This window comes from Lodderomyces beijingensis (assembly GCF_963989305.1).
Source record: "Lodderomyces beijingensis strain CBS 14171 genome assembly, chromosome: 2".
NCBI classification, from domain to species: Eukaryota; Fungi; Ascomycota; class Pichiomycetes; order Serinales; family Debaryomycetaceae; genus Lodderomyces; species Lodderomyces beijingensis.
The window spans coordinates 495,202-520,165 of NC_089971.1; the positions used below are offsets into that span (position 1 = coordinate 495,202).

General features: G+C 46.5%; 15 protein-coding genes across 15 annotated transcripts; 8 read left to right on the forward strand and 7 right to left on the reverse strand. All coding sequences in view use genetic code 12, as the record gives it.

Moving 5' to 3' along the window:
- Positions 1–1,679: 1,679 nt before the first annotated feature.
- Positions 1,680–3,453, forward strand: LODBEIA_P13760 (actin; the record flags this gene model as incomplete). The annotated part of the gene is made up of 2 exons (XM_066971257.1): positions 1,680–1,689; positions 2,333–3,453. The coding sequence occupies 2 exons, from the start codon at positions 1,680–1,682 to the stop codon at positions 3,451–3,453; spliced, it is 1,131 nt and encodes a 376-aa protein (XP_066828314.1).
- A 430-nt stretch (positions 3,454–3,883) lies between these two features.
- LODBEIA_P13770 (uncharacterized protein) lies at positions 3,884–4,129 on the reverse strand (the record flags this gene model as incomplete). The annotated part of the gene is made up of 1 exon (XM_066971258.1): positions 3,884–4,129. One exon carries the CDS (start codon positions 4,127–4,129, stop codon positions 3,884–3,886), a length of 246 nt encoding a protein of 81 aa, XP_066828315.1.
- A 685-nt stretch (positions 4,130–4,814) lies between these two features.
- Positions 4,815–6,311, forward strand: LODBEIA_P13780 (uncharacterized protein; the record flags this gene model as incomplete). The annotated part of the gene is made up of 1 exon (XM_066971259.1): positions 4,815–6,311. One exon carries the CDS (start codon positions 4,815–4,817, stop codon positions 6,309–6,311), a length of 1,497 nt encoding a protein of 498 aa, XP_066828316.1.
- Positions 6,312–6,403: 92 nt separating this feature from the next.
- On the reverse strand, positions 6,404–7,372 carry LODBEIA_P13790 (uncharacterized protein; the record flags this gene model as incomplete). Its single annotated transcript, XM_066971260.1, has 1 exon — positions 6,404–7,372. One exon carries the CDS (start codon positions 7,370–7,372, stop codon positions 6,404–6,406), a length of 969 nt encoding a protein of 322 aa, XP_066828317.1.
- Positions 7,373–8,130: 758 nt separating this feature from the next.
- LODBEIA_P13800 (uncharacterized protein) lies at positions 8,131–10,158 on the forward strand (the record flags this gene model as incomplete). Its single annotated transcript, XM_066971262.1, has 1 exon — positions 8,131–10,158. One exon carries the CDS (start codon positions 8,131–8,133, stop codon positions 10,156–10,158), a length of 2,028 nt encoding a protein of 675 aa, XP_066828318.1.
- A 126-nt stretch (positions 10,159–10,284) lies between these two features.
- On the reverse strand, positions 10,285–10,803 carry LODBEIA_P13810 (uncharacterized protein; the record flags this gene model as incomplete). Its single annotated transcript, XM_066971263.1, has 1 exon — positions 10,285–10,803. One exon carries the CDS (start codon positions 10,801–10,803, stop codon positions 10,285–10,287), a length of 519 nt encoding a protein of 172 aa, XP_066828319.1.
- Positions 10,804–11,013: 210 nt separating this feature from the next.
- LODBEIA_P13820 (uncharacterized protein) lies at positions 11,014–12,618 on the forward strand (the record flags this gene model as incomplete). The annotated part of the gene is made up of 1 exon (XM_066971264.1): positions 11,014–12,618. The coding sequence occupies one exon, from the start codon at positions 11,014–11,016 to the stop codon at positions 12,616–12,618; it is 1,605 nt and encodes a 534-aa protein (XP_066828320.1).
- A 148-nt stretch (positions 12,619–12,766) lies between these two features.
- On the reverse strand, positions 12,767–13,309 carry LODBEIA_P13830 (uncharacterized protein; the record flags this gene model as incomplete). Its single annotated transcript, XM_066971265.1, has 1 exon — positions 12,767–13,309. The coding sequence occupies one exon, from the start codon at positions 13,307–13,309 to the stop codon at positions 12,767–12,769; it is 543 nt and encodes a 180-aa protein (XP_066828321.1).
- A 917-nt stretch (positions 13,310–14,226) lies between these two features.
- On the forward strand, positions 14,227–15,576 carry LODBEIA_P13840 (uncharacterized protein; the record flags this gene model as incomplete). The annotated part of the gene is made up of 1 exon (XM_066971266.1): positions 14,227–15,576. One exon carries the CDS (start codon positions 14,227–14,229, stop codon positions 15,574–15,576), a length of 1,350 nt encoding a protein of 449 aa, XP_066828322.1.
- A 313-nt stretch (positions 15,577–15,889) lies between these two features.
- LODBEIA_P13850 (uncharacterized protein) lies at positions 15,890–16,462 on the forward strand (the record flags this gene model as incomplete). The annotated part of the gene is made up of 1 exon (XM_066971267.1): positions 15,890–16,462. One exon carries the CDS (start codon positions 15,890–15,892, stop codon positions 16,460–16,462), a length of 573 nt encoding a protein of 190 aa, XP_066828323.1.
- A 78-nt stretch (positions 16,463–16,540) lies between these two features.
- LODBEIA_P13860 (uncharacterized protein) lies at positions 16,541–18,103 on the reverse strand (the record flags this gene model as incomplete). The annotated part of the gene is made up of 1 exon (XM_066971268.1): positions 16,541–18,103. One exon carries the CDS (start codon positions 18,101–18,103, stop codon positions 16,541–16,543), a length of 1,563 nt encoding a protein of 520 aa, XP_066828324.1.
- Positions 18,104–18,343: 240 nt separating this feature from the next.
- On the forward strand, positions 18,344–21,106 carry LODBEIA_P13870 (uncharacterized protein; the record flags this gene model as incomplete). The annotated part of the gene is made up of 1 exon (XM_066971269.1): positions 18,344–21,106. The coding sequence occupies one exon, from the start codon at positions 18,344–18,346 to the stop codon at positions 21,104–21,106; it is 2,763 nt and encodes a 920-aa protein (XP_066828325.1).
- Positions 21,107–21,114: 8 nt separating this feature from the next.
- LODBEIA_P13880 (uncharacterized protein) lies at positions 21,115–23,199 on the reverse strand (the record flags this gene model as incomplete). The annotated part of the gene is made up of 1 exon (XM_066971270.1): positions 21,115–23,199. One exon carries the CDS (start codon positions 23,197–23,199, stop codon positions 21,115–21,117), a length of 2,085 nt encoding a protein of 694 aa, XP_066828326.1.
- A 315-nt stretch (positions 23,200–23,514) lies between these two features.
- LODBEIA_P13890 (uncharacterized protein) lies at positions 23,515–24,017 on the forward strand (the record flags this gene model as incomplete). Its single annotated transcript, XM_066971271.1, has 2 exons — positions 23,515–23,525; positions 23,615–24,017. 2 exons carry the CDS (start codon positions 23,515–23,517, stop codon positions 24,015–24,017), a joined length of 414 nt encoding a protein of 137 aa, XP_066828327.1.
- Positions 24,018–24,430: 413 nt separating this feature from the next.
- LODBEIA_P13900 (uncharacterized protein) lies at positions 24,431–24,820 on the reverse strand (the record flags this gene model as incomplete). The annotated part of the gene is made up of 1 exon (XM_066971273.1): positions 24,431–24,820. The coding sequence occupies one exon, from the start codon at positions 24,818–24,820 to the stop codon at positions 24,431–24,433; it is 390 nt and encodes a 129-aa protein (XP_066828328.1).
- Positions 24,821–24,964: the final 144 nt, after the last annotated feature.

Genomic DNA, 24,964 nt, shown 5'->3' on the forward strand with positions numbered 1-24,964 from the left:
GAATTTCTCGTAAATCAGTGAGCTAAACGAGTTGTCTTGTATTCTCTCTTTTTTTTTTTGCAACCCGCGGTTTCAACGGAAGATCAGTGGATCACCCGTGAGTAAGACGAACATATATGCAGGGAGATTCTACCCCTTAGGATTCGGATTCGGTTGTTTCCCTTTCTCTCAAGCAGCCGTTCAAAATCGACGTGGGGTTCCAGTTCGTTTCCTTGATCGATTATCGACCTAACTCTTCTATTTAAACATTTACTCAACGCGGTATGTATGTGTTGAGTCAAAGCGAATCTGCAATAAAAGCGGAGCCATGAGTTACCCCTCCCGCTTTTGGCTACAACTACAAACTACAGGATTTGTTTTTCCTCTCACATTTGCAACCATTTAATGGCGCCAGGAGGAGTTGTCGTTCCAGTTGCCAACCCCCGAGGGGATATAACGGAGAAAGCCCCGCAGTGCTGGACGCAGATGGTCGAGATCCACGGGACTCATAACCTCCTTGATTCGGCGACTTTTGAGCGGAAATGCGTTTGGGAGCCTACATGACTATGCCTTGCCCACTTCTTCCGCCTCCTCGACCAGCTGGGGTTCCACTAATTCTATTCATATCCTCCTAAACTGTGTGCCAGGGAACCACACACACTGACTCTATGGGAGACCACTCAGAGACACAGAGAGTTGACAAACAGAGAAAATATCAACAAAACTCCAAACCTACGCTGTCTCGAACAAGCTTTCACTCCTACTCTTAAATCTGAATACGATTGCGCTGGGGTTTGTTTCGCGGGTATGGATAAAAGCCGCGACCATGTCCATTTTCAGAAACCAAGCTGAAACTGAGCCAAAAAGGAACAATTTGAAGCTGACTTTTTTTTTTTCCCACTAGAGAATGTCCGTACCAGGTTCACATTCACTTTGAAAGCAGTATACGAGTAAGAGGATTGTTTCTTAAGCAAACCCTAGTTTCACCAAGGCCATCCACTGGTCTCGCCTCGTGTCACTTCATCTGCATAGCCCCAAGATACAGAGCTCGAATCTTGAAGCGTTTTCTTTTTTTTGTTTCATACTTGGACATACTCACAGCCTCTGTCTCTTTCTGTTTCGTCCCCCTATTCGGTGGCAGGCCCAGAAGATCACTGCCACCTCCCCAAGTGTGACCTGGAAAAGAGCCTCGTTAATCGCGGCGGCTCTAGAGGGTTGCGATCGGCTCTTATCCGGTTGTGAAATCTTTCGCGTTAGCAAAGCTAAAAGCGAGCCCTCGAGCTTGGTCACCGCACAAAGGTTCCCGTGGTAGTAGTAGTAGTAACAACAGCAGAAACAGTGGGCGCCATTAACAAACAAACAAACGAACAAAAGAGAACAACCAACGAGTAGAGCCGACCGTGACACCCACGTAGACCAAGAGAACAAGTGCCGCAAGGCTCACTAGCTGTTGCTGTTGTTGCTGCTTCTCTTGTCCTCGTCTTATCTCTTTCACACTACAGACTCAACGCAATAGAGAGCGGGCACATGAGGTGCTGAGTTAACATTTGGAGCGAGAGTTGTTGCCAACAAACCAAAAAACAACATTTTTTTTTTTCACATTGACGAAATTTATTACTACTTTTCTTTGACCAACCTTTTTCCTGTATTATTAACATACATCCCAATTTCGTTAAAAGACATATAGTAATAGATTCAAAATGGACGGTGGTATGTAGAGCCAACACTTCCTTTCAATTGATCGCGGCTGATTGATTGATTGATTGCTTCTCGGTTTAACGACGACTAGTTTTCGTTTTCGTTGCTACAGAAAAAAAAATGGCAGATTTGTTTCATCAACGAAATAGGGTTACCCATGTCCACCTGCTGGGTCGAGTCTGTGGAGAAGAACAGCCAGATGCAACTGGTGGAATGATCAACCAGTCACGTTCAAACTGGAGCGCAAGATTTCACTCTTGAGCTCGTTTGAATGGGCGGGAAAAAAACAGCGAGAACTCGAGAGGCCAACGACCAAGATATATGCGATTTCAAATCCAGACACAATGCATCCACCAACTATGGAGCCTTCTCATAACCAAGGGAAGAATATATACATATACACTCAGCAAACCCAGCGGATGGCAAATATGACCAGCAAAAACACACTGGATTATTGCAATCGTGGATCTCCTCACCCACTTGCTAATTGTTTTGGTCTCAATTTTATTATTATTATTTTTTTTTTTTTTTGTTGTCGACGTCGGGAATATTGGACATACACGCTACGCAAACAAAACTACATCTGAAAGAATCGACGAAATGGAAATGGCAATCAACTGAAAAAACAGCCAAATACTAACTAGACGATGTATAGAAGAAGTAGCTGCTTTGGTTATTGACAATGGTTCCGGTATGTGTAAAGCTGGTTTTGCCGGGGATGACGCACCAAGAGCCGTGTTCCCCTCGATTGTTGGTAGACCAAGACACCAGGTGATCATGGTTGGTATGGGTCAGAAGGACTCATATGTCGGCGACGAAGCACAATCCAAGAGAGGTATTCTCACTTTGAGATACCCAATTGAACACGGTATTGTCTCCAACTGGGATGATATGGAAAAGATCTGGCACCACACTTTTTACAATGAGTTGAGAGTTGCCCCTGAAGAACACCCTGTCTTGTTGACGGAGGCTCCAATGAACCCAAAGTCCAACAGAGAAAAGATGACTCAAATCATGTTTGAGACTTTTAACGTTCCCGCCTTTTACGTGTCTATTCAAGCGGTCTTGTCCTTGTACTCCTCCGGTAGAACCACTGGTATTGTCTTGGACTCGGGTGATGGTGTCACCCACGTTGTGCCAATCTATGCCGGTTTCTCGTTGCCTCACGGTATCTTGAGAATCGACTTGGCCGGTAGAGACTTGACCGACTACTTGATGAAGATCTTGTCTGAACGTGGTTACACCTTGTCCACCACCGCCGAAAGAGAAATTGTTAGAGACATCAAGGAAAGATTATGCTACGTTGCCTTGGACTTTGAACAGGAGATGCAAACCTCTTCACAATCTTCTGCTATCGAGAAATCTTATGAGTTACCAGATGGCCAAGTCATCACCATTGGTAACGAAAGATTCAGAGCTCCAGAAGCTTTATTCCGTCCTTCCGACTTGGGCTTGGAAGCTGCCGGTATCGACCAAACCACCTACAACTCCATCATGAAGTGTGATTTGGATGTTAGAAAAGAATTATACGGTAACATTGTCATGTCTGGTGGTACTACCTTGTTCCCCGGTATTGCTGAACGTATGCAAAAGGAGATTACTGCATTGGCTCCATCCTCAATGAAGGTTAAGATTGTTGCTCCTCCAGAAAGAAAATACTCTGTCTGGATCGGTGGTTCGATCTTGGCTTCCTTGTCGACTTTCCAACAAATGTGGATCTCAAAACAAGAATACGACGAATCTGGACCATCAATTGTTCACCACAAATGTTTCTAAGCATAAAATAAGAAAAAGAAGTAGTAGTAGTTAAAAAAAAAAGAGCCATACACTTTATCAGTAATATATTAGTGGATAGATAAATATATCAAAAAGAAAAAAAGGGAAAAGGACAACTTCTTTTTCCTTTTTTTTTTTTGTTAAAACTAAAATGTTTCTGGACGCTGGGTGATGCGATTGGAAATATACACGGAACGGGGGTTGATCTCTATATTGTCTTTGACAGCGTATATATAAACTCTGGTGGTGGCGAGCTTGCCTCGTTTGCTGTAGACTAGATGCCGTTTGTCTTGCAGGATAGCCAAACAAAATACTCACCTTCATTTCAAAGCATCTTTAGCTTATTGAACATATCCACTCACAATCAGGTGTGTCTGTGGGAGGAAAGACGGGGAAGATGTGGGCCAGAGACACGTCGATAGGCGTGCTCTCAACCCCGGTTCGATTCTGCCTTGTTCAGCTCCTCGGCATCTTGTCTATTCCGCAACTCATTGACACCATCGTAAAACACGGCCCATAACCGCCCAACATCATCGAATTCTTTCCCAATCTGTAGACTTTCATTCATCGATCTGTTCAATGTATCCAAGTTCTGTACCACTTGAGTCAAGTTCTCCGATATCTCTTGTAGGAGCAAGTCCCTTTGCTTGCTGAAGTACTCATTCGAGTTGGACATTGTCGTGTGATGTGGTTATTGACACTGGAAGGGGGTGGCCTTGATGGTAGATGGAGATTTGTTGATAGTAGACCCAAGAGGCATACCCGTATACATTTGAAGAGAGTGCGATATCTTCTTTTTTTTTTTATTTCCACTCTCCAGGAAACCTCCTTGATGAGAATTTTTTTGGCAGCCAAAAAGACAAAAAGATTAGAAGAAAGATCGTTAAAATCCATTCGGTAACCATCGGTAAACCATGGCAAAGAAAGATAAGAAAGCCAAAGATGCCAAGAAGGCCCGAACGGCAGAAAAGCAAAAGAAAAACTTGTTGAAAGCAGAGTCCAAAGATAAAAAGATCGCCAAGCGCCAACAAGGAGATGACGAAGAAGATGATGACATCGACACTATCCTAGCCAACTATGCCAAAGAACAGGCAGAGTTCACCGAGGTGAAAGTCCACGTAATGCACCACCACCCAACAAAGCGGCTCAATCCTACCATGTGTGCAACCCCACTTCACAACAAGCGCGAGATTGTCTTGTTTGGAGGCGAATCGTCACCTGATGGCAAGACTTCGCATTTCCACAACGACTTGTTCACTTATAGCGTCGATAATGACACCTGGCGGAAAATCACTTCGCAAAACGCACCGCTTCCGAGATCGTCTCATGCAATGTGCGCTCATCCGAGCGGCATTTTCCTCATGTTTGGCGGAGAGTTTTCGTCACCGAAGCAGTCGACATTCTACCATTACGGCGACACCTGGATCCTCGATGCGGAAACGAAGGAATGGCTGAAGGTCGACCAGAAAAGAGGTCCACTGGCGCGATCGGGACATAGGCTTGCCGTGTGGAAGAACTACATTGTGTTGCATGGCGGATTCCGGGATTTGGGCACCATGACCACCTATTTCGATGATGTATGGGTATTTGACGTGACCGAGTTCAAGTGGCATCAAGTCGAGTTTCCTCCCAACCACCCCATTCCTGATCCACGCTCGGGCCACTCGATGATCCCTTGCGCCGATGGCGCTGTGATATATGGAGGATACACCAAAGTCAAGGCGAAAAAGGGGCTTCAAAAGGGGAAAGTCTTGAACGATTGCTGGATTTTGAAGATGAAGCAGGATCCAAAGGGGATCAGGTTTGAACGCAGGAAAAAACAGGGCCAATTGCCCCTGCCCCGTGTTGGTTGCTCCTTGGTTTATCATAAAAATAGAGGCATCTTGTTTGGCGGAGTTTATGATTTTGAAGAAAGCGAAGAACAGTTGGACTCGGAGTTTTATAACCAGTTGTATTCGTATCATACCGAGAGTAATCGGTGGTACAATATGACCTTGAGACCGCAGCGGAAGAAGAAGGAGACCATCAAGGAGAAATCACGAGATGAAGATTTGGAGGATATATTGAACTCGATCTTGGCAAAGGCAAACTTGAATGATGAAGGCGAGGACAAAGACGATAATGGTGGAAATGGCGGAAATGGCAGAAATAGTGAAAATGGTGGAAAGACGAAGGAAGCATCCGACGACGACGACGACGATGAGGAGAAAAAGAACCAACTCAAGGAGTATCCAGTGCTTAATCAATTGCCTCATCCGCGATTTAACGCAGCTACCTGCGTCGTGGACGACACCTTGTACATATTTGGAGGCATATACGAAAAAGCAGAGCAAGAATTCAACATGGACTCGTTTTATGCTATAGACTTGGGCAAGCTAGATGGTGTTAAAGTGTTGTGGGAGGATTTGTCTGAGTTGGACAAGGCGATCGAAGACTCCGATGAGGAAGACGAGGACGATGAAGATGGAGATGAAGAAGATGAAGATGAAGATACAGAAAAAGCAAATGAGGCAGAAGATGAAGAAGAAGATGACACCCCCGAGGAAGAACTTGAGGAAGAGTCCGAGGACGAGCCCGAGGAATTCCCAGATCCACGGTCGTGGCTCCCACACCCTAAACCATTTGAGTCACTCCGTGCCTTTTATGCTCGAACTGGAGCTCAGTTCTTGGAATGGTCCATTTCGAGCAACAGAGACAAGCGTGGTAAGTACTTGAAGAAAGCCGCGTTTGATCTCTGCGAGGATAGGTTCTGGGAGAGAAGGGAGGCTGTTTCCATCGCGGAAGACAACTTGGAACAGATGGGTGGAGTCGGTGAAGTCGTCGAAAAGGATACTTCCAAACCAACCAAACGTAGGTAAATAGATAGATAGATATCAAAAGATAGAGAAATCACAAACTAAACCACTTATTAAAAATTTTATTCTCTCAATTCCCAACTCCCTAAAACCAATTATGCAAAATGTATACCAACTTGATGGAAAGCGTAAAGCAATTTCAAGAAATCAGTTTGATCAAGCTTACCAGCTCTCTTATCGCTGAACCCCGTTTGTGTCAACACTTGCTCGATTTTGCCCTTGACGACACTTGTCAAATCAGCACTCGCATCCACATCCATGCCATCTTGCTCTTGCGTAGCCAACCAAGTCTTGTAATTCTTCTCCAAGATATCCACAACATTCGAGCTCTTGAACCCAGCAGCAATAGTCTTATTTTTCCTCACAAACACGACCCGCAACAAGCCATCCCACTCGTTGAAATCGATATTTGGTCTTGGGTTCTTCACCTCGATCCGCACGACACTCGACTCCACCTTCGGCGGCGGCCTAAAATTGTTCTTGCCTACTTTCATGATATGCGTCACGTTAGCCCACATCTGCACGTTGGCGCTCAAGCGACAGTACAACTCGTCGCCTGGCCGCGCCACGAGACGCATCGCGAACTCACGTTGAAACATCAAGATGCTGACACGCGGAGGTCTCGGCTGGTTCAACAACTTGAACACGAGCGGCGACGAGATCTGGTAGGGGGTATTGGAGATGCAGATGTCGAAGTAGGGTAAGTCGGCCTTGATAAAGTCGCCGAGAAGGATCTCGAGCTTTTTCTCCTGTGGAGTGCCGTGGACTCGCTTGGTCAATTCGGCGGCCATGCGCGGGTCCATTTCGGATGCAATGACCTTGCGGGCTTGTTCGAGGATCCGCACCGTCAAGTTTCCGGTACCGGGACCGACTTCCAATACCACGTCGCTGGGCCGGATCTGGGCCTTGTCGACTATACCTTGCGCCACGAGGGGGTTCTTGAGGATGTGCTGGCCGAGGTTGGTGTTGAATTTAAAGACGGAGTTGAGGTGCTTGTCCGCGGCAACTGTGTTGCCCGTGGGGCTGACTTTCGTTGTGAATTTCTTATTCGGCGCCTTGCCCATCCTTTCGCTATATTTCTGGGTAATTTCGATTGTGGTTCAGGGGGTGGGATGGACTGACAGATTTTTGAAACTTGATCTCATCGCTTGTCAATTGTAAACCAGATGGGACGCTCTATCGTCGTGGGACAAGCACAGAAAAAACAAGTGTCGCAAAAAACGGAAAAGATGCCACAGTTTACGACACGACACCGGAGATTGATCTCCGTGGCACGTGATCTGTGTCGCGCTTTCTCGAGTTTGACGACACGCACAGAACAGACACACACAGGGGGCACGTGACATGTCAAGATCCATTCGCTTGATTTGACCAGCCAGAGTTGTGCTTAACAGTAGTATGTAGATGCTATCCAGTGTGCTGTCTAGTGATGGTCCCTGCTGTGGTCCACATAGTACTTCTCTAGCAGATGAGGTTCAAGGGCGGGTGCCTTTGGGGGGGGGTGTTTCTGGTTTGTATCAGATAAACAAGTGTTTGTATGGAGCTACACACAAATATGACATTTTATTGATATACCGCCACAAGGAGGGAGTTTAACATCCATCTCCCGTGTTTGCAATATCTACATATCAAACTAACTCCTTACAGTGGTATGTATGTATACCCACACAAACAGATACGTATATATAGATATAAATACTGAAGTCCATCCCCGCCTGAATTGCAAAGATCAATACTGCTCGCGTTCATATGAGGATATAATCATCAACCCTACTCAAACAACAACAACCATTGCAATCATCTTTGGAATTACAATGCTAGTATGAACCCCTCTACCGTCCGACCCCCCACACTCAAACTATCACATCTACTTGCATCCATTCCAAACTTTTCGTTTTTCAATGAGTTGATCAGCATTGCCGAGCCCGGTGGGCCCAACTCGATTCTGCTACTGCAGCATGACATTTTCAAGATCAACAAGATATTAGACGACATTGACTTGTATTTGAATGACTTGATTATGGTGTTCAACAATGTGCAGGACGTTTCCACCAATGCTCCGAATCTACTCGAATGGTATTTTGAAGGACGCAATGCCTTGGCGGAGGTCTTGCGCAACTTGGAGTCGGTTGATTCGATTATCTCGCGGCTTTTGTTGGTTGTTGAAGCTGCCGACTCTACGAGCCAGATCAGTAGCAATTTGTTGAGGAAATTTGAGGAGAATAGCGATTTGCTTTTGGACGTGAAAAAGTCGCTGATTGTATTGAAGAAGAACTTGGACGTGTCGGGAATCTACAATGAATTGATGCAGATGGTGATTTGCTCGTTGAGGAATGAAATTGAAGATTGTATCAGGAGCGTTGTCATTTTGAAAGACTTCAAACTCACTAGTCCCAAAAGGGTCCTTCCGCAGTTTAATTTGGCAGATATCGTGAGCAAGATGAAGATTCACGATTTTTCAAGCTCGGCAAAAGTCAAGTCGATGAGACTACCGACGTTTAGCGACCTCGATGAGAAGCTATATGAGGATTACTTGCTGATTGAAGAAAAAATATCGCCACTCCAGATTTCTTTAAACATTGTTCCGCAAAAGATTGAAGAGTTTAATGCCATTTGCCTACAATCGTCGTTCCAAGCGTGTCGAGAAAAAGTCTTGGAGAATTATGAAGAAATGCTCGACAAGTGGAAGCATCTACAAGCACAAATGAGTATTTTAAAAGTGGAAAATATCGACGCCAAGTGGAACCAGATTTTCACTTACTTGATTGATCAGATTGAGGCCCAATGCAATGAATTGATTGACGACTTGGCCTTTTCTGATACCACGAGCACGGGACCCAACTCGGTTGTCAGCGAAGATGTTGGCGTTAGGTATAAAGTATGCGCCAACTCGGTGCAATTGATTCAAAATGCAATACGCGAGGGCATCATCACCGATAAAAACCTTCTGGTTAAGCTTTATCGGCAATTGCAGCCGAAATGGATCGAGGTGAATGATTTGATAACGAGAACCAAAGTTGACCCAAACTGCTTCAAGCGACACCAGAATGAAGAAAAAAGAAATGGAAACGGAAGCAATGGGCTACGGTCTTTTCGCACGAGATCAAAAGAATCCGATAGTTCGACTCGGCCAGTGAGTAATGGCTTGGGTGTCGACTTGAATGTCGATGTAGAGTCAGTCACACTACCATTGAGTGTTCAAAAAAGAGACAGAACAGTTGACGTTTTTGTCGATCACGCCGAGAAGTCGCCTGGAAAAAGCTTGAAAAAATCCTTGATTCAAGTGTTTGACAATATGAATGTCCGCGACAAGGAGGACGAAGAAGAGACGTTGGTCAAAACCCCCGTACAGCCCAAGGTCCCCGACAAGAGGAGACCCATTTCCTTTGACATGAATGGATACATTCAAAGCGTTTTAAACTCAAACGTGCGAAAGCCCTCTAAAATCCCCCGCATCCATCCAAACTATATCCAATTGGGATACCCCATCATTGCTAAACGGAAAGGGTACACGCGGATACCCGAGATTAACCCCAGCCACCCCGTCTTCCACTCGCCATACCGCTTAAAGAATGGCGCTCGCAATTCACTGCCTAACCCCTCCCCGCACTACCACAGACGCAATGACCCATTCCACATTACGCGATCAAGACAGAGCTCTACAGCTACCATAATTGGAAGACCCAACTCGCTATTGAACGAAATGAAGATTCCTAATTTGGCGTATTCGAGAATATTGAGCTATAACTGCACGTCGCCGGAGCGGCCCATGTCTTCGTTGGGATCGCGCTACGATGACGAAAATTTGCTAAAGACGTTGAACGAAGCTCGTCCCTTGTGGAAAGGGTAGGTAATTAATCTGTTTCCTTTTTTTTTTTACCTTCTTTCTTTTCTTTTCTTTTTCCTTCCCGTTTTTGAATTTTTTTTCTCAAGTATGTATCACATTTTCTCAACCGTTGAAGATTGCTCCACCGTTTTACTTTTGATTCTGATCTTGTTCTTGCTTTTCATCTGGGCGTTGACCTTTCATCGTCCTGCTCGTAAACCCATCCAAAAAAAAGTCCTTGCCGAAAATCCGATACATCAAACTCTCCCTCTCGACTTTATACTTTTCCAGCTCGCTAAAGTCCCGCCTCGTGCCGTCCTCGTACATTTCGCCCTGCTGGATCTTCTTGGTGCTGTTGCCTTCGAGCCTCAGCACCATTTCGTAGGTGGTCATCGCCAAGATCGGCACCGATAAAAAAATGAGGAATATGCCATTGTATCGCTTTTTAAGTTGCGGCGGTGCCTTGCTCCAGTTTGGGCGGCCCGTGACGAGGAGCTCTTGCACGAATGGAGAATCTCGTGGTGGATTGGTGGTGTAATGCGGTGCAGCTGCTGTGTTGGTGGTGCTGGTGGAGGTGGATGTGACTTTGACTTGTTTGGATGGTTTCTTCTTGAATGACGGTGTCTTGTACGAACTGAATCGTTTCAATATGTGGGTAGACCTATTCATTTCGTGGTGGTGTAAGTGGACCATGAGCTTCTTAGATGTCACCATTGTCATTGGCATTGGTTAATTTGCAGTGCGGCGTTTGGTCCCGAATTGGAACGGTTTTTTTGGGCTCGAAATTGAGACCGTGGCATCAACAGACCAAACGGAAGTCAAATACTTCAGCACCACCAGCACGTAAATCGCCCTAAATAGGATTCAATTGCAAGGAAAATGTCCTTAGAGGAACTCATAGATGCCCAACTACCAAACCACCGCAGACCCCAGGGGTTGCAATTCACTTATGGGACAGCTGGATTCCGTATGCATGCAGATAAATTGGACTATGTCAACTACACCGTGGGTATCCTCGCGTCGCTCAGATCCAAATTCTTGCATGGTCAAGCTGTTGGTGTGATGATTACTGCTTCGCATAATCCGCCGCAAGACAACGGTGTCAAAGTCGTTGACCCACGAGGCAGCATGTTGGAGAGCCAATGGGAACAGTACGCTACTAACTTGGCCAATTCTACCGCGGAAGAGTTGGCTGCAAATGTGAAGAAGTTGTGCAGTGAGTTAAAGATTGATCTCGGTGTCACGAGCCACGTTGTCATTGCTCGAGACTCTAGGGAGAGCAGCGAGCGGTTGAACAAGGCTACCATCGATGGGTTTGAAAGCGTGCCCAATACCCAGTTTGAAGATTTCGGCTTGTTGACTACGCCGCAATTGCATTCGATTACTCGCACTTTTAATGATTCCAAATTTGGCGTGCCGGATGAAGAAGCTTATTACAGGAAATTAGCCGCAGCGTTCAAGGAGATTTTCCAAGCTTCTGGATCAAAGAACAAATTGGATATTACAATCGATGCAGCCAATGGTGTCGGCGCACCAAAGATCAGCGAGCTTTTTTCGAAATACTTGGCGGATGAAATTGACGCCAAAGTCGTGAATGGGGACTATGAGAACCCGAGTCTATTAAATTTTGAATGTGGTGCTGATTTTGTCAAGACCAACCAGAAATTACCTAAAAACGTCCAACCTGTCGCAGAGCAACTTTATGCATCGTTCGATGGGGACGCCGACCGATTAATCTGCTACTACCAGACCTTGCAGGGACAATTTGTCTTGCTAGACGGAGACAAAATCGCCACGTTGATTGCGTTATTCTTGCAGCAATTGTTCAAGAAGATCGACGCTAGTAAATTGTCATTGAATATTGGTATTGTTCAGACCGCGTATGCAAATGGGTCCTCGACGGAGTATGTTGAAAAAGTTTTGCAATTACCGGTGCGCTGCACGCCCACGGGAGTCAAGCACTTGCACCATGAAGCTGAAAAATTCGACATTGGAGTTTATTTTGAAGCAAATGGACACGGTACCGTTGTATTCAGCAGCGAGGCCGAACAAAAGATACTTACCTATGAAGGTGAAGGAGAGGAAGAAGAAAAACAGGCCGTTGCGGTGCTAAAAAGTTTCAGTTTATTGATTAACCAAACCGTAGGCGATGCCATTTCCGATTTGCTCGTGGTGTTGGCCATCCTTCCTTATTTGCAGTTGTCGCCTGCGGAATGGAACCACGCATACACCGACTTGCCAAACAAATTGACAAAAGTCATTGTTCCCGATCGAACAATCTTCCAAACTACCAACGCCGAGAGAACATTGGTCAAGCCTGAAGGTTTACAGGCCAAGATTGACAAACTCGTGGCCCAGTACCCTAAAGGCAGATCATTTGTGCGAGCCTCGGGAACAGAAGATGCAGTGCGTGTTTACGCCGAGGCCGACACCAGGGAAAACGTCGGTGCATTGAACGCTGCTGTATCCGAACTCGTCAAATAGAAAATCAAACACCTACCCACCACCCTCCCCTTGACATGATAGACCAAAAGATAATGCTAATATTAAATAAAATAAAATATATAAAGATGACCGTTCTTTTTTGTCTGCATGTATGTATGAGTTTTTTTTTCTTCCTTTTCTTAATATGCTATTCCCCACGATAATAGACCTTTTTGTATTGACCAGGAGTCACCATCTTCGAACCCAAGCTCCACACGCCCCTTTTCAACTTTTTAGCTCTATTCTCCAACTTGCGATACCACGCCTCGTTATCACCAAACTCGGCACCCGTTTTCGCCTCGTAGACCACGCCCACGCCGTTGCGCAACATCTCCGCCAGAACATCCCTCAACCCATTCCACTTCCAAACTTGGCATCGCGCCACGACGCGCTTGTACTGGTCAATCAGGTAGGGTGTCACAGTAACGTATCGTCCGGCGATGTAGCTGCGGAGCCACTGCAACGCCTCCTCGCTCATGGGCTGCGCAGGTTTGCCCCAGTGGGCCCGCTCGGGCGCGTCGACCCCGCATAATCGGACCATCAACGTTTCCTCGGTGGGGACCTTGCGCGGCACACCACGGAGCCAACCCCAGCCCAAAATGATCCCGCCCGGCGTGTGGTACATGCGAAAGTTGTCGCCGTCGCCCACGCGGGTCACGTAGCCGTGGATCTTCTGGCGCGATTCAAGCATTGCCGGCGTGAAGTCTAGAATCAGCCGGATCCGGCGTAGATAGCGGCGATATAGTCTGTATGCCAACACAGCGGACGCTGCCAGGCCCGCCGATAGGAGGAGCACTTTCGCATCTAGCTTTCCCATCTCCGACGAGGCGGGTGTGGTTGCGGGTGCCATTCTTGTGGTGGTGGTCCAGTTGGCGCCGGGTAGGGAGATCAACCACCAGCCTAGATGTGTTCAGCAACTGCTGGCACGAAGAAACGAGAGACGCTCAGAGATTTTGTCGCGCAATCTTGCCTGGCCCAAGACGACGAGACGACGGCCCGACGGGCGGGTGAACTGCTGGGGCTAGCAGCAGCAGGATATATATCTGTAGAAGCAGGGTTAACGGTAGATGTTGAGCTACGTAAAGGGATTGGTGGAAGTAGTTTAGCGCTGAAGCCTGCTGTGCTCAAAAACGCGATGATATACACCCTTGAAAGTGAAGATCGGGGTTTCCACATACACACGGCCGCCTGCCTAGAGATGAGCAGGGAGAGCTTCAAACCCTCCTCCCAGATAGCTCTTCCCCCGCCATGGACACTAGGACCGTGTAGAGACCGTCAGCTTCGCAAGTCCTACCGGCGGTTTCATCGACATCCTTTGGAGCTAAAGGCTGAACCAGGTGCTACCACACGGGTGCCATTTGCAGATAGATCACCCGCCCAGGGTTAAGTTGACTACGAGGACGGAAAACCCACCAGGAGCCCACACCTTTGTCTTCCCTTTCTTCACCTCCTGTTCACAGACCTTCCAAGTCTGCGGTTAGCGTATCCTGGCTTAGCAATACACTGGAATCCACGCCTTCTTTTTCCCTTTTTTTTTTTGCCCCGTTTTGCCCCGTTTTGCCCCGTTTTGCCATATTTTTGTTTCATTTCAACTGCTAATGGAAGATCATGTCTTTAGCCGATGGGGAATATGACATTGACTTGTCGATACTACTAAACGATGAGCCGGCCGCCGCCGGCAGTGCAGACCATATAGCCATCAGGTACGGGTTTATGCCGAGCTCGGTGGACCAGACCAAGCCGTTGAAGCTCTACAAGCGAAATACCCAGTGCATACTCGAGGCATCGTCGTCGTCCTCGAGTGATCCGAACAAGTCGGTCTTGTTTGAAGGCATCCCGCATACTTACCGCCGAGAAATCAGCAACAACAGTGAGTTCTACTTGACGTACAGAGGCGAGGGAAACACTATCCGACTAGAGCAGCTAAACAGCACTATCCGATTCAACAAGAGCAGGAATCCCGAAAAGTTGGAGAAACAGATGCAGCTGATTTCGAATGGACTGAATGGCAGCACAAGGAAGTTGGAAGAGAGAAAGATTGCTCCAATGGCCTCGGAAAGGGCAAGCAAACCTCAAACGTCGCCCTTGAGACGTGAGCCGAAACCAGTCGCGCTCAACCCCAAGATTGGGAAGGAAAAGACAAAAGAGGACAAGAAAGCAAACGTGAAAAATGTGATTGCGGAAAATCTTCAACTACCATCGTCGTCGTCGTCGTCGTCGACAGTAGCCGCGAGGAAAGTTGCATCGAAGAGACCTCCTGCAAATACACCAGAGCCAAATGAAGCCAAAGAGCCGATTATCAGCGAGTCTGATTTTGAAGATCTAGACGAAAAGGGATTGGAGTTTCCCGATATCAAATTCGACGATGAAGGAGAGGAAGATGATGATGTTATTGTTGTTGATAAACCCATGAAGAGCGAATCAAGCGACAATGAGATCAAAGTGGTGAAACCAACAAACACCACCAAGCAGAAAGAAACCAAGCCCACAGCGAAAGAACTGGACGCATTGTCGATCGAATCAAAACCAAAACCAAAGCCAAAGCCAAGAGCAAAAACCGAGCCCAAGAAAAAGAAAGAGGCCAAACCAGCATCAAACAAAAGAACAATGGCCGATCATGCTGCCATGGAAATGGATGACGATTTCAAGGACTTGGAAGACCAATTGCAGGAAGTTCTAGGTAACGAAGAAGACGAGCAACTTAGCGAGAATGCCGCGCCCCCAAGCTCCTTTAACCAAGATTTCAGAGCAGACTCTGGTTCAGAGGCCGATGATAGTGATTTTGAAACCGTCAGGATCCAGCACATCAAGATCAACGAGGGCACTTCCACCCCGCGCTCGAATTCAAACACCTTTGGCTCGTTCTCTTCTGCAACCAACGGCAAGCCTCGAAGCTTGCGGGACTGGATGGGCGGTGGCAAGAGTCATGATGACGGGAGCAGTAGTGAGGAAGAGTAATAATGATACTACTACTGCTAGTATTATGCATATTTAGAAAATTAGAAACATCGTAATTATAGAAGATTTTTTTTTGCATATTGGTTTTGAACCTGGTTCTGAGCCTGAACCTGGAAGTGCCATTGCTTGCTATTAGTAAGTGAAATCGACACATTCGACTGATAACATACTGTCGGGCGAATTCCAGCTCTGGAGTGTGGTGTTCATGATTCACTTTAAGAGATCAGGGGAGGTTATGAACATCACCATTTCGCGACATCTCTTTGAAAACCTCTACTACACGTCAAACATACACATACATACACACAACACAATGGAAGAAACATTCGAGCACCTAGACACCCGACTAAGCGACCTCAAGGACAGGCTATCAACGCAAGAAGGCGAGTCCATACGATCGCAGCTCCACCAACTCACGCAAAGACTATCGGACTTCTACAAACTTCACCCCGAATACGAACGACTACAACGCGCACTTGAAACATTCAAGCTTAGGAATAAAGTGGCTGCTGGTGAGAGCCTCGACCATCAGCTCAAGGAGGAAGAAATCTTGCTCCACTACGATGACATATTCGCCCATTACCCGCACATGGTTGGGCTTGAAAATATGAGCTACGACGCCGTGCTCGATAAGATCAACCACGTTGTCTCCACGTCCGAGTGCGAGATGATCAGAGCGCGGCTTCTGGCTAAGCAAGAGCACATTCGGCTGCTTGATAAAGTGTACCGGATCTTGCAGTTGAAAAGCATGCTTGTTTGCGAGAAATACGTGGCGTCGCTTATCGCGGTTAATCTGTTCTGGATCCGGATGGATGAGATGCTCGTTGCTGCGTACCGTGCGCTCAACAAGATCGAAGCTAAACAAAGGGAAGAAACAAAGTATTAACAAAGGATTGAACATTATTTTTGAAGAATTGACTATATATATGTATACTGGGTGTCTCTATATATTCTTCTTTTTTGTTTAGACGGAGATTGTTTTCCAGATGTTCAAACCGTCGCCTCCAGTGGATACCAAACAGCCAGGAATCTGTTGGTGCCATCTCACGTCCTTGACGTCACGCTGCCAATGCACAAAGAGCAACTGTGGCGGAATGTCATGCAACTCCTTCAACTCCTGGCGTTGTTGTGAAATCTCCTCATCGTCGGCTTCAACCGCCAAATCCCACAACGTGACGGTGTTATCTTCGGAGCTCACCGCGATAATCGACTCGTCGAGCGGATTAAACGAGATGGACGTGATTGGAGCACGATGGAAATCGTATTTCGCCACTGGTGAAGGCTGGGGCTGAGTGAAATTTCTCAAGTCCCACACGCTCCAGCTTCCATCATCGTGACCCGAGGCCAACAAATGGTTGATCTTGCCACACCAACTGATGACATTAACATCTGATTTCGATGCCACAACAGAGATCGCAGGCTTGTGCTTCTTCGATCTCGTGTCCCATATCCTCACGTACCCGTCGCATCCCGCGGTCGCGAAAACAGTATTCTCCCCCGTCGACCACTGGATATCCTCAATCGAGCTCGTCGAGGCTACAAACGGAGTCTTGTCCGTTGTCCAACTCGACGTCGTCCTGTTGGTCAAGTATATCCTACCAGACATGTCACCAGTCAACAACGCGCCCGTGCTGATCAAGGGCGACCAGTCTAAGCCGTACCCTTCAACATTGCCGTGCGCCTTGATGGTGTGCATGGGCCTCTTGGAAGATTTGGGGATCATGAAACCGGGCGTATCGAAAGCCTGGTACTGCGCTGACAAGTCGAATATGTACGCTTCGCCGTTCTCGGACATGGTGGCGGTAAGGTACTCTCCCGTTTGCTGGGCATGCGGGCTGACTCTGATCCTATTGGTTGTGTGTTTCAAGGGCACGGTCTCTGTATCCAAAATCGGATCGTTATCTTCATCATCATCGTCATCATCGTCATCGTCGTTGTCATCATCTTCATCCTTGACTAATGTTTTGGCTAGACTCGATGCTTTCATAGCTATAAGTTCATTATCTTTGCTTTTAGACGCTTGAGTTGCAGTGGCCAAGTAGACCGTTGCTGGGTAATTTCGCCTTTCCGAGCCCAAACTATCGGGCAAGATTTCCACCGTCAAACATGGCCATGGCAAGTTGACATTGTGCAACATTTCATATACCGAAGGGTCGGCCTCAAGCACCTCATCTGGACCAAGTGGCTTGGACCTGTGCGGTAAGTATATCGATGATTCGGGCTCGGCTTCTTCTTCTTCTTGTTCCCTGATTTCCAACTCTTCAATCTTCTTCTTGGCTTGCTCTTCGTCCATTTCTTCGTCTCCGTCTCCATCGCCATCTCCATCTTCTCCGTCGTCGAGCTCTATTATATCTTCATCACTTTCGAAATCGTCTCCGTATGGATCTTCAAATTCTCCCACATCCATGTCATCTCCCTCCGCTGTTTGATTCGTGGATGGGACTGAATCCTTGGACAACTTGATGGCTGAGTTTGCCTGTTCTTGACCACGACCATCGAGGTCTCCATCTGCGCTTCGTTTCGACATTGGTGTCTCCTCAGGTATACAATGGTGTTTCTTTGCCAAAAGGAAAGTTGGTGGAATCGGAAAAGAGTATGAGATGGATGAGATGAGATACTTTGGGACTGTTTGAAAAAAATTTAACTGCGTAAAATTCACCTCAAACCGCCATCACCAGCAGCAGCAGCAGCACAAATAACCACAACCAATGTCATCTGAACTGTGAACTGTGAACTGGACTGGAAACAAGCAAGGCAAGGGCAACTCATGTCCGATCGACTAGCATTTTTGAATCAGGAGGCACCAGAAGGCTACGTGGCGGGTGTAGGCCGAGGCACAGTAGGGTTCAGCACAGGGGTGGATACAATCTACAACTCAAGAAATGGGCCCGGCACAGATCTCGATGATGACGATGACGATGACAATGGGGCCACAGCCAATGACAACGAAAGTGGGCTTCTCGCATCGCGGAAAAGGACCGCAGACGAAGAGGAAGAAGACCGGGTGTATGAAGCACTCGAGCGAAAACTACAGTCCCGTAGGAAAACACCGAAATCAGCAATCTCACCAGCAGTGCAACTCCAAAATCAAACCCAAAGTCTAAACCGGAACGCAACTGCGAATGAAAAAAGGACACAGTTCAATGATCTCAAGCACGAGTTGAGCAGCTTGTCCGAGGACGACTGGTTACTGATCCCTGAAGCTGGTGACATGACGAGAAAAAACAAGCGACAGCGAGTGCTTGAGCAACAACTGCAACGACTATATGCTGTTCCCGACTCGATTCTAGCTGGTGCGGGAGAATTGGGGTTGTTGAATGGAAATGGAAACGCCACGGCAAAGGAAAAGAATGATGCATTGAGTGCTCAACTAGATAATCTTTTCCCCGCTGGACCCAACCACAACAGCCACCACGCATTGGCCGACCTGAAGGATCTAGAACAGCAACTAGTCGCATACTCCCAACAGGATGCCAAATTTGCAGATTTGAAAAAAGGGAGACTAGTGCTTGCATCACTAAGAAAAAACGAACCCTACAAACTGAGCTCATGGATCATGTCGTCTCGTCTTGAAGAAGAAGCGCGAGAATTCAGCAAAGCGCGCGATATAATTTCACAAGGCTGCAAAATGATCCCCGGTGACGAAGACGTTTGGATTGAAAATATCCGACTAAACAGAAACGACAACCAGCTCGCGAAACGGATCAACAAAGAGGCGCTTTCGTACTGCAGCACCTCGGAGAAACTATGGTTGAAATCCGTCGATTTGGAAACGGAGACCAGGCTCAAGAAGAGGAACGCTATGCGTGGACTTGAAGATATTCCCAGATCCGTTCCCTTGTGGAAAGCACTAATCGATTTGGAGTCGGATGAAAAAATGGCGCAAAAGTTGCTAGTCAAGGCCACGGCATTGTGTGCGAGTGAATGGGAGTTTTGGTTAGGATTGGTTAATTTGTCCTCCTATGATGAAGCGAAGCAGTACTTGAACAAGGCGAGAAAGTCGCTCGAGGGCGATTTGAAAGTTTGGATTGCGGCATGCAAGTTGGAGGAAAGAGAGCATCTGGATGTTCCTGACTCAGTTCTTGTCAAGTTGACCAGGAAAGCAGTTGCGGAAAACAGCGGTCTAGATGCTGAGGCATGGTACGCCGCGGCTATTGAAGCTTCAAATGAGGGTTTCAAAAAGACATGCAACGCCTTAGTGACGAGCTATCTAAATGCCCATCCTGCAGATGCAGAAACGTTGATGAGACAAGCCGACGACTACTTGAAAACGAACCATACTGATATAGCCCATCGCATTTTGGATCATCTAATCAGTACAACCCCCGAAGATGTAGCCGTGTGGGAGAAGCTTCTAAGTGCAATCAAGAAATCATCAATGGGTGCGGAAACCTTGTTCGCTTACTATCGAAAAGCGATTGACCTCAACCTGCAACTGCCAACTTTTTACTTGATGTACGCAAGCGATCTTTTGAAGCTCTCGAGCCTTGAGAAAGCACTAGAGGTTCTCAACGAAGCCGACGCGAAACTCAACGACGACACGGTCAAGATCGCCATCATTGACACTTTTTACCAATGCAACAAACTTAAGGAAGCAATAACATATGTATCTAAACTAGTAAGTGACTCGCCAACGAGGAATCCGAAATTCTGGACCAAGTATATTCACATGCTACGATGTGAACAAGCTTCATCGCTGGAGGACATTATCAGAGTATGCGACAAAGCCTTGACCAATTTCCCAAACCACTGGCAACTTTACGATCAAAAAATCCGCCTTCTTGTCGAAGATTTAAACGACCTCAATCAAGCTAGAGAAGTTGCCTCGCACGCCGTGAAAATTTTATCTAGCGCCAACGCTAACGCTAACGCTAATGCCAACGCCGCCACCACCAAGGTATGGATTGCATATTCACAAATGGAAGAGAAACTAGGCGTACTAATCAAAGCGCGTTCAATCCTCGATACAGCAATGTTGACATTTCCTCGCGCGGCAGAACTCGGTATAGCCAAATTGCAACTCGAGCAAAGACAGCGCAACTTCACCGCCGCCAAAACCTTAGCCAATGTCAACATCAAGCTCTACCCCGCGAATGCCCACGTGTGGTATCAGTACCTTTCGCTCATCCCCAAGATGTCCACTCGAAAGAACGAGTTTGTCAATGCGTTGCAAAAGACCCAGAACTCGTCGGAGATGTTGATGTTTCTTGGGGTCTTTTTCTGGCGCGATGGCAAGTTTGCCAAAGCCCAATCGTGGTTCGAGCGTAGTCGCGCTGCCGATGGCGGAAATGGCGATGCGTGGGGATGGAGTTTCAATTACTTGAAACAATATGGCACGCAAGAAGAGCGAGGTAGATTAGTGGAAGATTTTGCAAAGAGGATGAATGGGGTGGACAACAACAACAACAACAACAGATTGCATGGGAGAATCACTGATGCAATCATCGAAGATCCAAAATGTTATGGTTTGACCCCCCAGGAAACATTGGATCGGATTGGCTCGCTTCTATTTGATGAAAAAAGTATATAAACTGGAAACTATGTAAACATTTTTTCGTATAATTTCAAATTTAAAGCACTAAGAAGGCAAGGGAACTGGTTCTTCGAAACCCATTGATTTGCAAGGTCCTCGCACAAGAGCTTGAAGTCATAGTCTCCAAACGCTTTCAACGATTTATTGTCAATGTCAATGATCAAATATGAGTTTTTTTCCTTGGGCATGTACTTGGAAACCAATTTCAATCGCGATGAAAATTCCACGGGGTTGATTGTGCTGGGGAGGAATTCAATCGAGTAGCCGAAATATTTCGAAATGACCACGAGTATATCCCTAGATTTCAAAGTGTAAACTTCTCTTAGCCGCTGCAATCGCTTGGCCAACTCGTCAATTTTCAATTTGAGATTGGCCTTGTCATCCTCTTGTCTCTCGAATAGTGCTTTCGGGATAAGGTCCACCGCGTCGGTTTCCTTTTTTGGAAAGCGAACGTATTGGTTGATCAAACTTTCGTTTTCCTTGCGGAGTGCATCTAGCGTTTCCCGCTTGACAAATTGGTCCTTAGCAAGCAAGTTGTTCTTGTGTTCCAAGACGCGTATCAGTTCTTGCTTTTCATCAATAACGTTCCGCGACCTTAGCTTTTCCTCAAACTCCTTCTGTTCCAACTCTAGTCTCTTTAATTCGGCAGTGAGGCGGAGGTTTTCCTTTTCCAAGTCGGCAGCCGTCTTTCTAAAACTATGTGCCTCGTTATGCTGTCGCTTGCTGCCGATGGTGGGTATAAAATCATCACTACCACCACCACGACCACCACCACCATCAGCGGCGGTGTGGTTTGATTGCATTTCCTCAAATTTCAACTTGTACTCTTCAACTACTTTCTCCAAGTTGCTAACGTACTGTTCCATGTGGCTACTACGCTGGTCAGCCTGGGCTTTGCCAAACAAGTTTTCCAAGTTTTTAATCTGTAGTCTCAATGCCTCGATTTCTTTGCCAGCTAAAAACTTTTGTCTTTCCAAATCAACGACTCGAGCAGACAGAGATTTCAAGTTTTCTTGCAAGCTTGTGATTGCAGGTAGATACTCCTTCTCAATCTCCTTGATTGAATCTTCGAGCTCTTGCCTTAATTCATTGACTTCGCTCACTTTGGAGTCGTATTTCACCTTCATAGTTAAATTGCGGGCCTGGAGATCCTTAAAGGTGCTAACGAAATTCTTTACTTTCAACGTCTTGGTCACGTCGTCGTCTTCCGCGGCAGGATGCTCGCCGTCGACAATCGCGGCACTCAAACTATTGAAATACTCATTGTAGCGGGCTTCGATCTCCACTTTTTCAACTTCCAACTTGTAGCACTTGACGCGCATGTCTTCATACTCGGCGAGTTTATTCTGCAAGCTAATGTTTTTCTGCTGCACAAGTTCCAACGACGTCTTTCCCTGTAGAAGCTGGTCAATTTTCAATCTCAACTGATTGTTGGTGCGCTTGAGGTCCTCGTTTTTGGAAACGATATTCTGGTTAATGGTGAGCATGGAGTCGTCTCGCTTGAGCAACTTTGTAAACTGTTCTAGCTTCTCAACTGAGTCTCTGTTAGATTGTTGTAGGCTCTCGAGTATCTTTTCCTTTGCCGCGAGCGCTTTCGATAGATTATCATTTAGCTGTATTTGGGTATTCCAGTCGTTGGTGACTTGTTTATGTTTCCGTATCAACCGGTCATTCTTTTCAACGAGACTCTTGTACTTGCCTTCCCACTCCAGATTGCTCAGCTTCAAAGCCCGTGTTTCCCGTTCAAGTTCGGCGATTTTGGCTTGAGATATGTCAGCCGAGTTTTTGATCTTGGATTCGTACTGTTGGTTCTCGTTGTAGACGAAATCGAAATTCAATTTCAACTGCTTGAGTTCTTCATTCTTTTTCTTTATCGCGTCTTCGTACTTGGAAGTTATGAACTCTCGTTCCTGCTCCCAGAGTTTCTTTTCCGTTTGCATCGACTCCAACTGATATTTCAATTTTGAAATTTCAAGCTGGCTGTCGATTTTGGCGTTTTGCTTTGCATATTCTCTTGAAATGTCGGCTTTCCGCGACGGGCTGTTGACAAACGGAGACGACGCCGTCCCCGAGGAGTGAGGCTTCGACATTATATCCTTCAAATACTCTCCTCCCTTCCGTAGTCGAGTCTTGTCCTATTTTCAGGAGTTCTTCTAGGGTGTGTGTGGACTATGTGGAGGTGGTGATAATGGTGATGGTTCAGTGTCGCGAATCGACGGAGCAGTTTTGCGACATTGGAGCGCGACACAGAGGAAGGTCGAGTGTCAGAGATATGACAACTCTCAAACTTCAACAACATACCTGGCCCACCCCCTCTCCAGAGTGCCATCTTCAACAGGACCTAACGGTATCATACTGGGTTAGATACACAGAGAGTGTGTGAGACAGACAGACCCATAGACAAGATGTCCAAAATGTACGTTTTTTTGTTGTTTTTTGTTTTATCTTTTCTCAATTGAAACTTGATTTGACCAACTTTACTAACCGTTTATGCCATTTTTTCAGTCCCCGAAACTTCAAACTCTTGGAAGAGTTGGAAAAAGGCGAAAAGGGTTTAGGTGCAGAATCGATATCGTACGGCTTGACAAATCAAGACGACATAACCATGACAAACTGGAATGGCACGATAATAGGACCACCGCACTCCAACCATGAGAACAGAATTTATTCCCTAAATATAACATGCGATAACAACTACCCCGAGAAGCCTCCAAAAGTCAGATTTGTCTCCAAGGTTAACTTGCCCTGCGTGGATCCACACGGCAACGTCTTGGTTAACGAGTTTGACACGTTGAAGAACTGGAAGAGATCGTACAGTATGGAAACTGTCTTGTTGGAATTGAGGAAAAGCATGGCGTCTCCTGCCAATAAGAAATTGACTCAACCTGCTGAAGGATCGACATACTGAACGTGGAAGCGAAAAGAAGAACGTGGTCTGACAGGACGGGAAGAAAAAGAGATGGCAAAGGAAAAACTCACAGGCTTGGGTTTTGTTTGGGAAATCATATTTGAAAAGTCCCAGAATCACATCCCATCCATCCACGTTCAAGTCTTTCGAAAGCGGCATTTTGTATATACAACTTATACTCTACAATCTAGAAGTCTTTATACATGTTTTTTTTCGTCTCTAATTAGATTAAAATTTTTGAAATTTTGTCGTCAATGTTGGATCCTCGCAGGCCTTGTCCCTCGATGGAAATCGTTACGTCGATTGAAGATCAAAGACCGATTCATGTCTCCACGGTCCACACTCACCGATCACATCACGGCTCAAATACTCGGTTTCCCTTTACACATTTTTCGTTTTTTTTTTCACCTTTTTCAAAACCGTTCAGACTCTTCAATGAGCTCCTTAAGTTCCTTCTCAGCAGTCAAGAACTCCTGCACATATTTGGAATACTTTGAATCGCGATCCAACAAATCTGCATTCGTCTGCGCGTCGGTCACTTCGATATTGATCCACTTCTCCCCCTTTACTTTCTCGCCGTTACTTCGTTTCGTGAGCGTGGGGACAAGGCAGCGTCTAAAGATTCGCTTGAACGGTAGACAAATGAACTCTGGGGTTGATCTCTGGGGCGTGCTGGGTCGAAATGTGCACTCGTGTTGCGTCAATGATTTGAGATGGCATTGGAATTTCTCGGGGTTCTGCATTTGCTCGTCGTATCGATGATGGATCTCGTTGGCACTGAAGACTGGAATGGGAGGCGCCATGGTCCGTCTTGGAGAAAAGAGAAGAAAAGTGTTGTGGCGTGGCGTGGCGTCTTGTGCCGTTACTCCACACTTTTTTGGAGATGTTGAAATATTTGCTCCTTGGATCCCAAATGGTGATAACGCGAGACTGCCCATGTGTTTTTG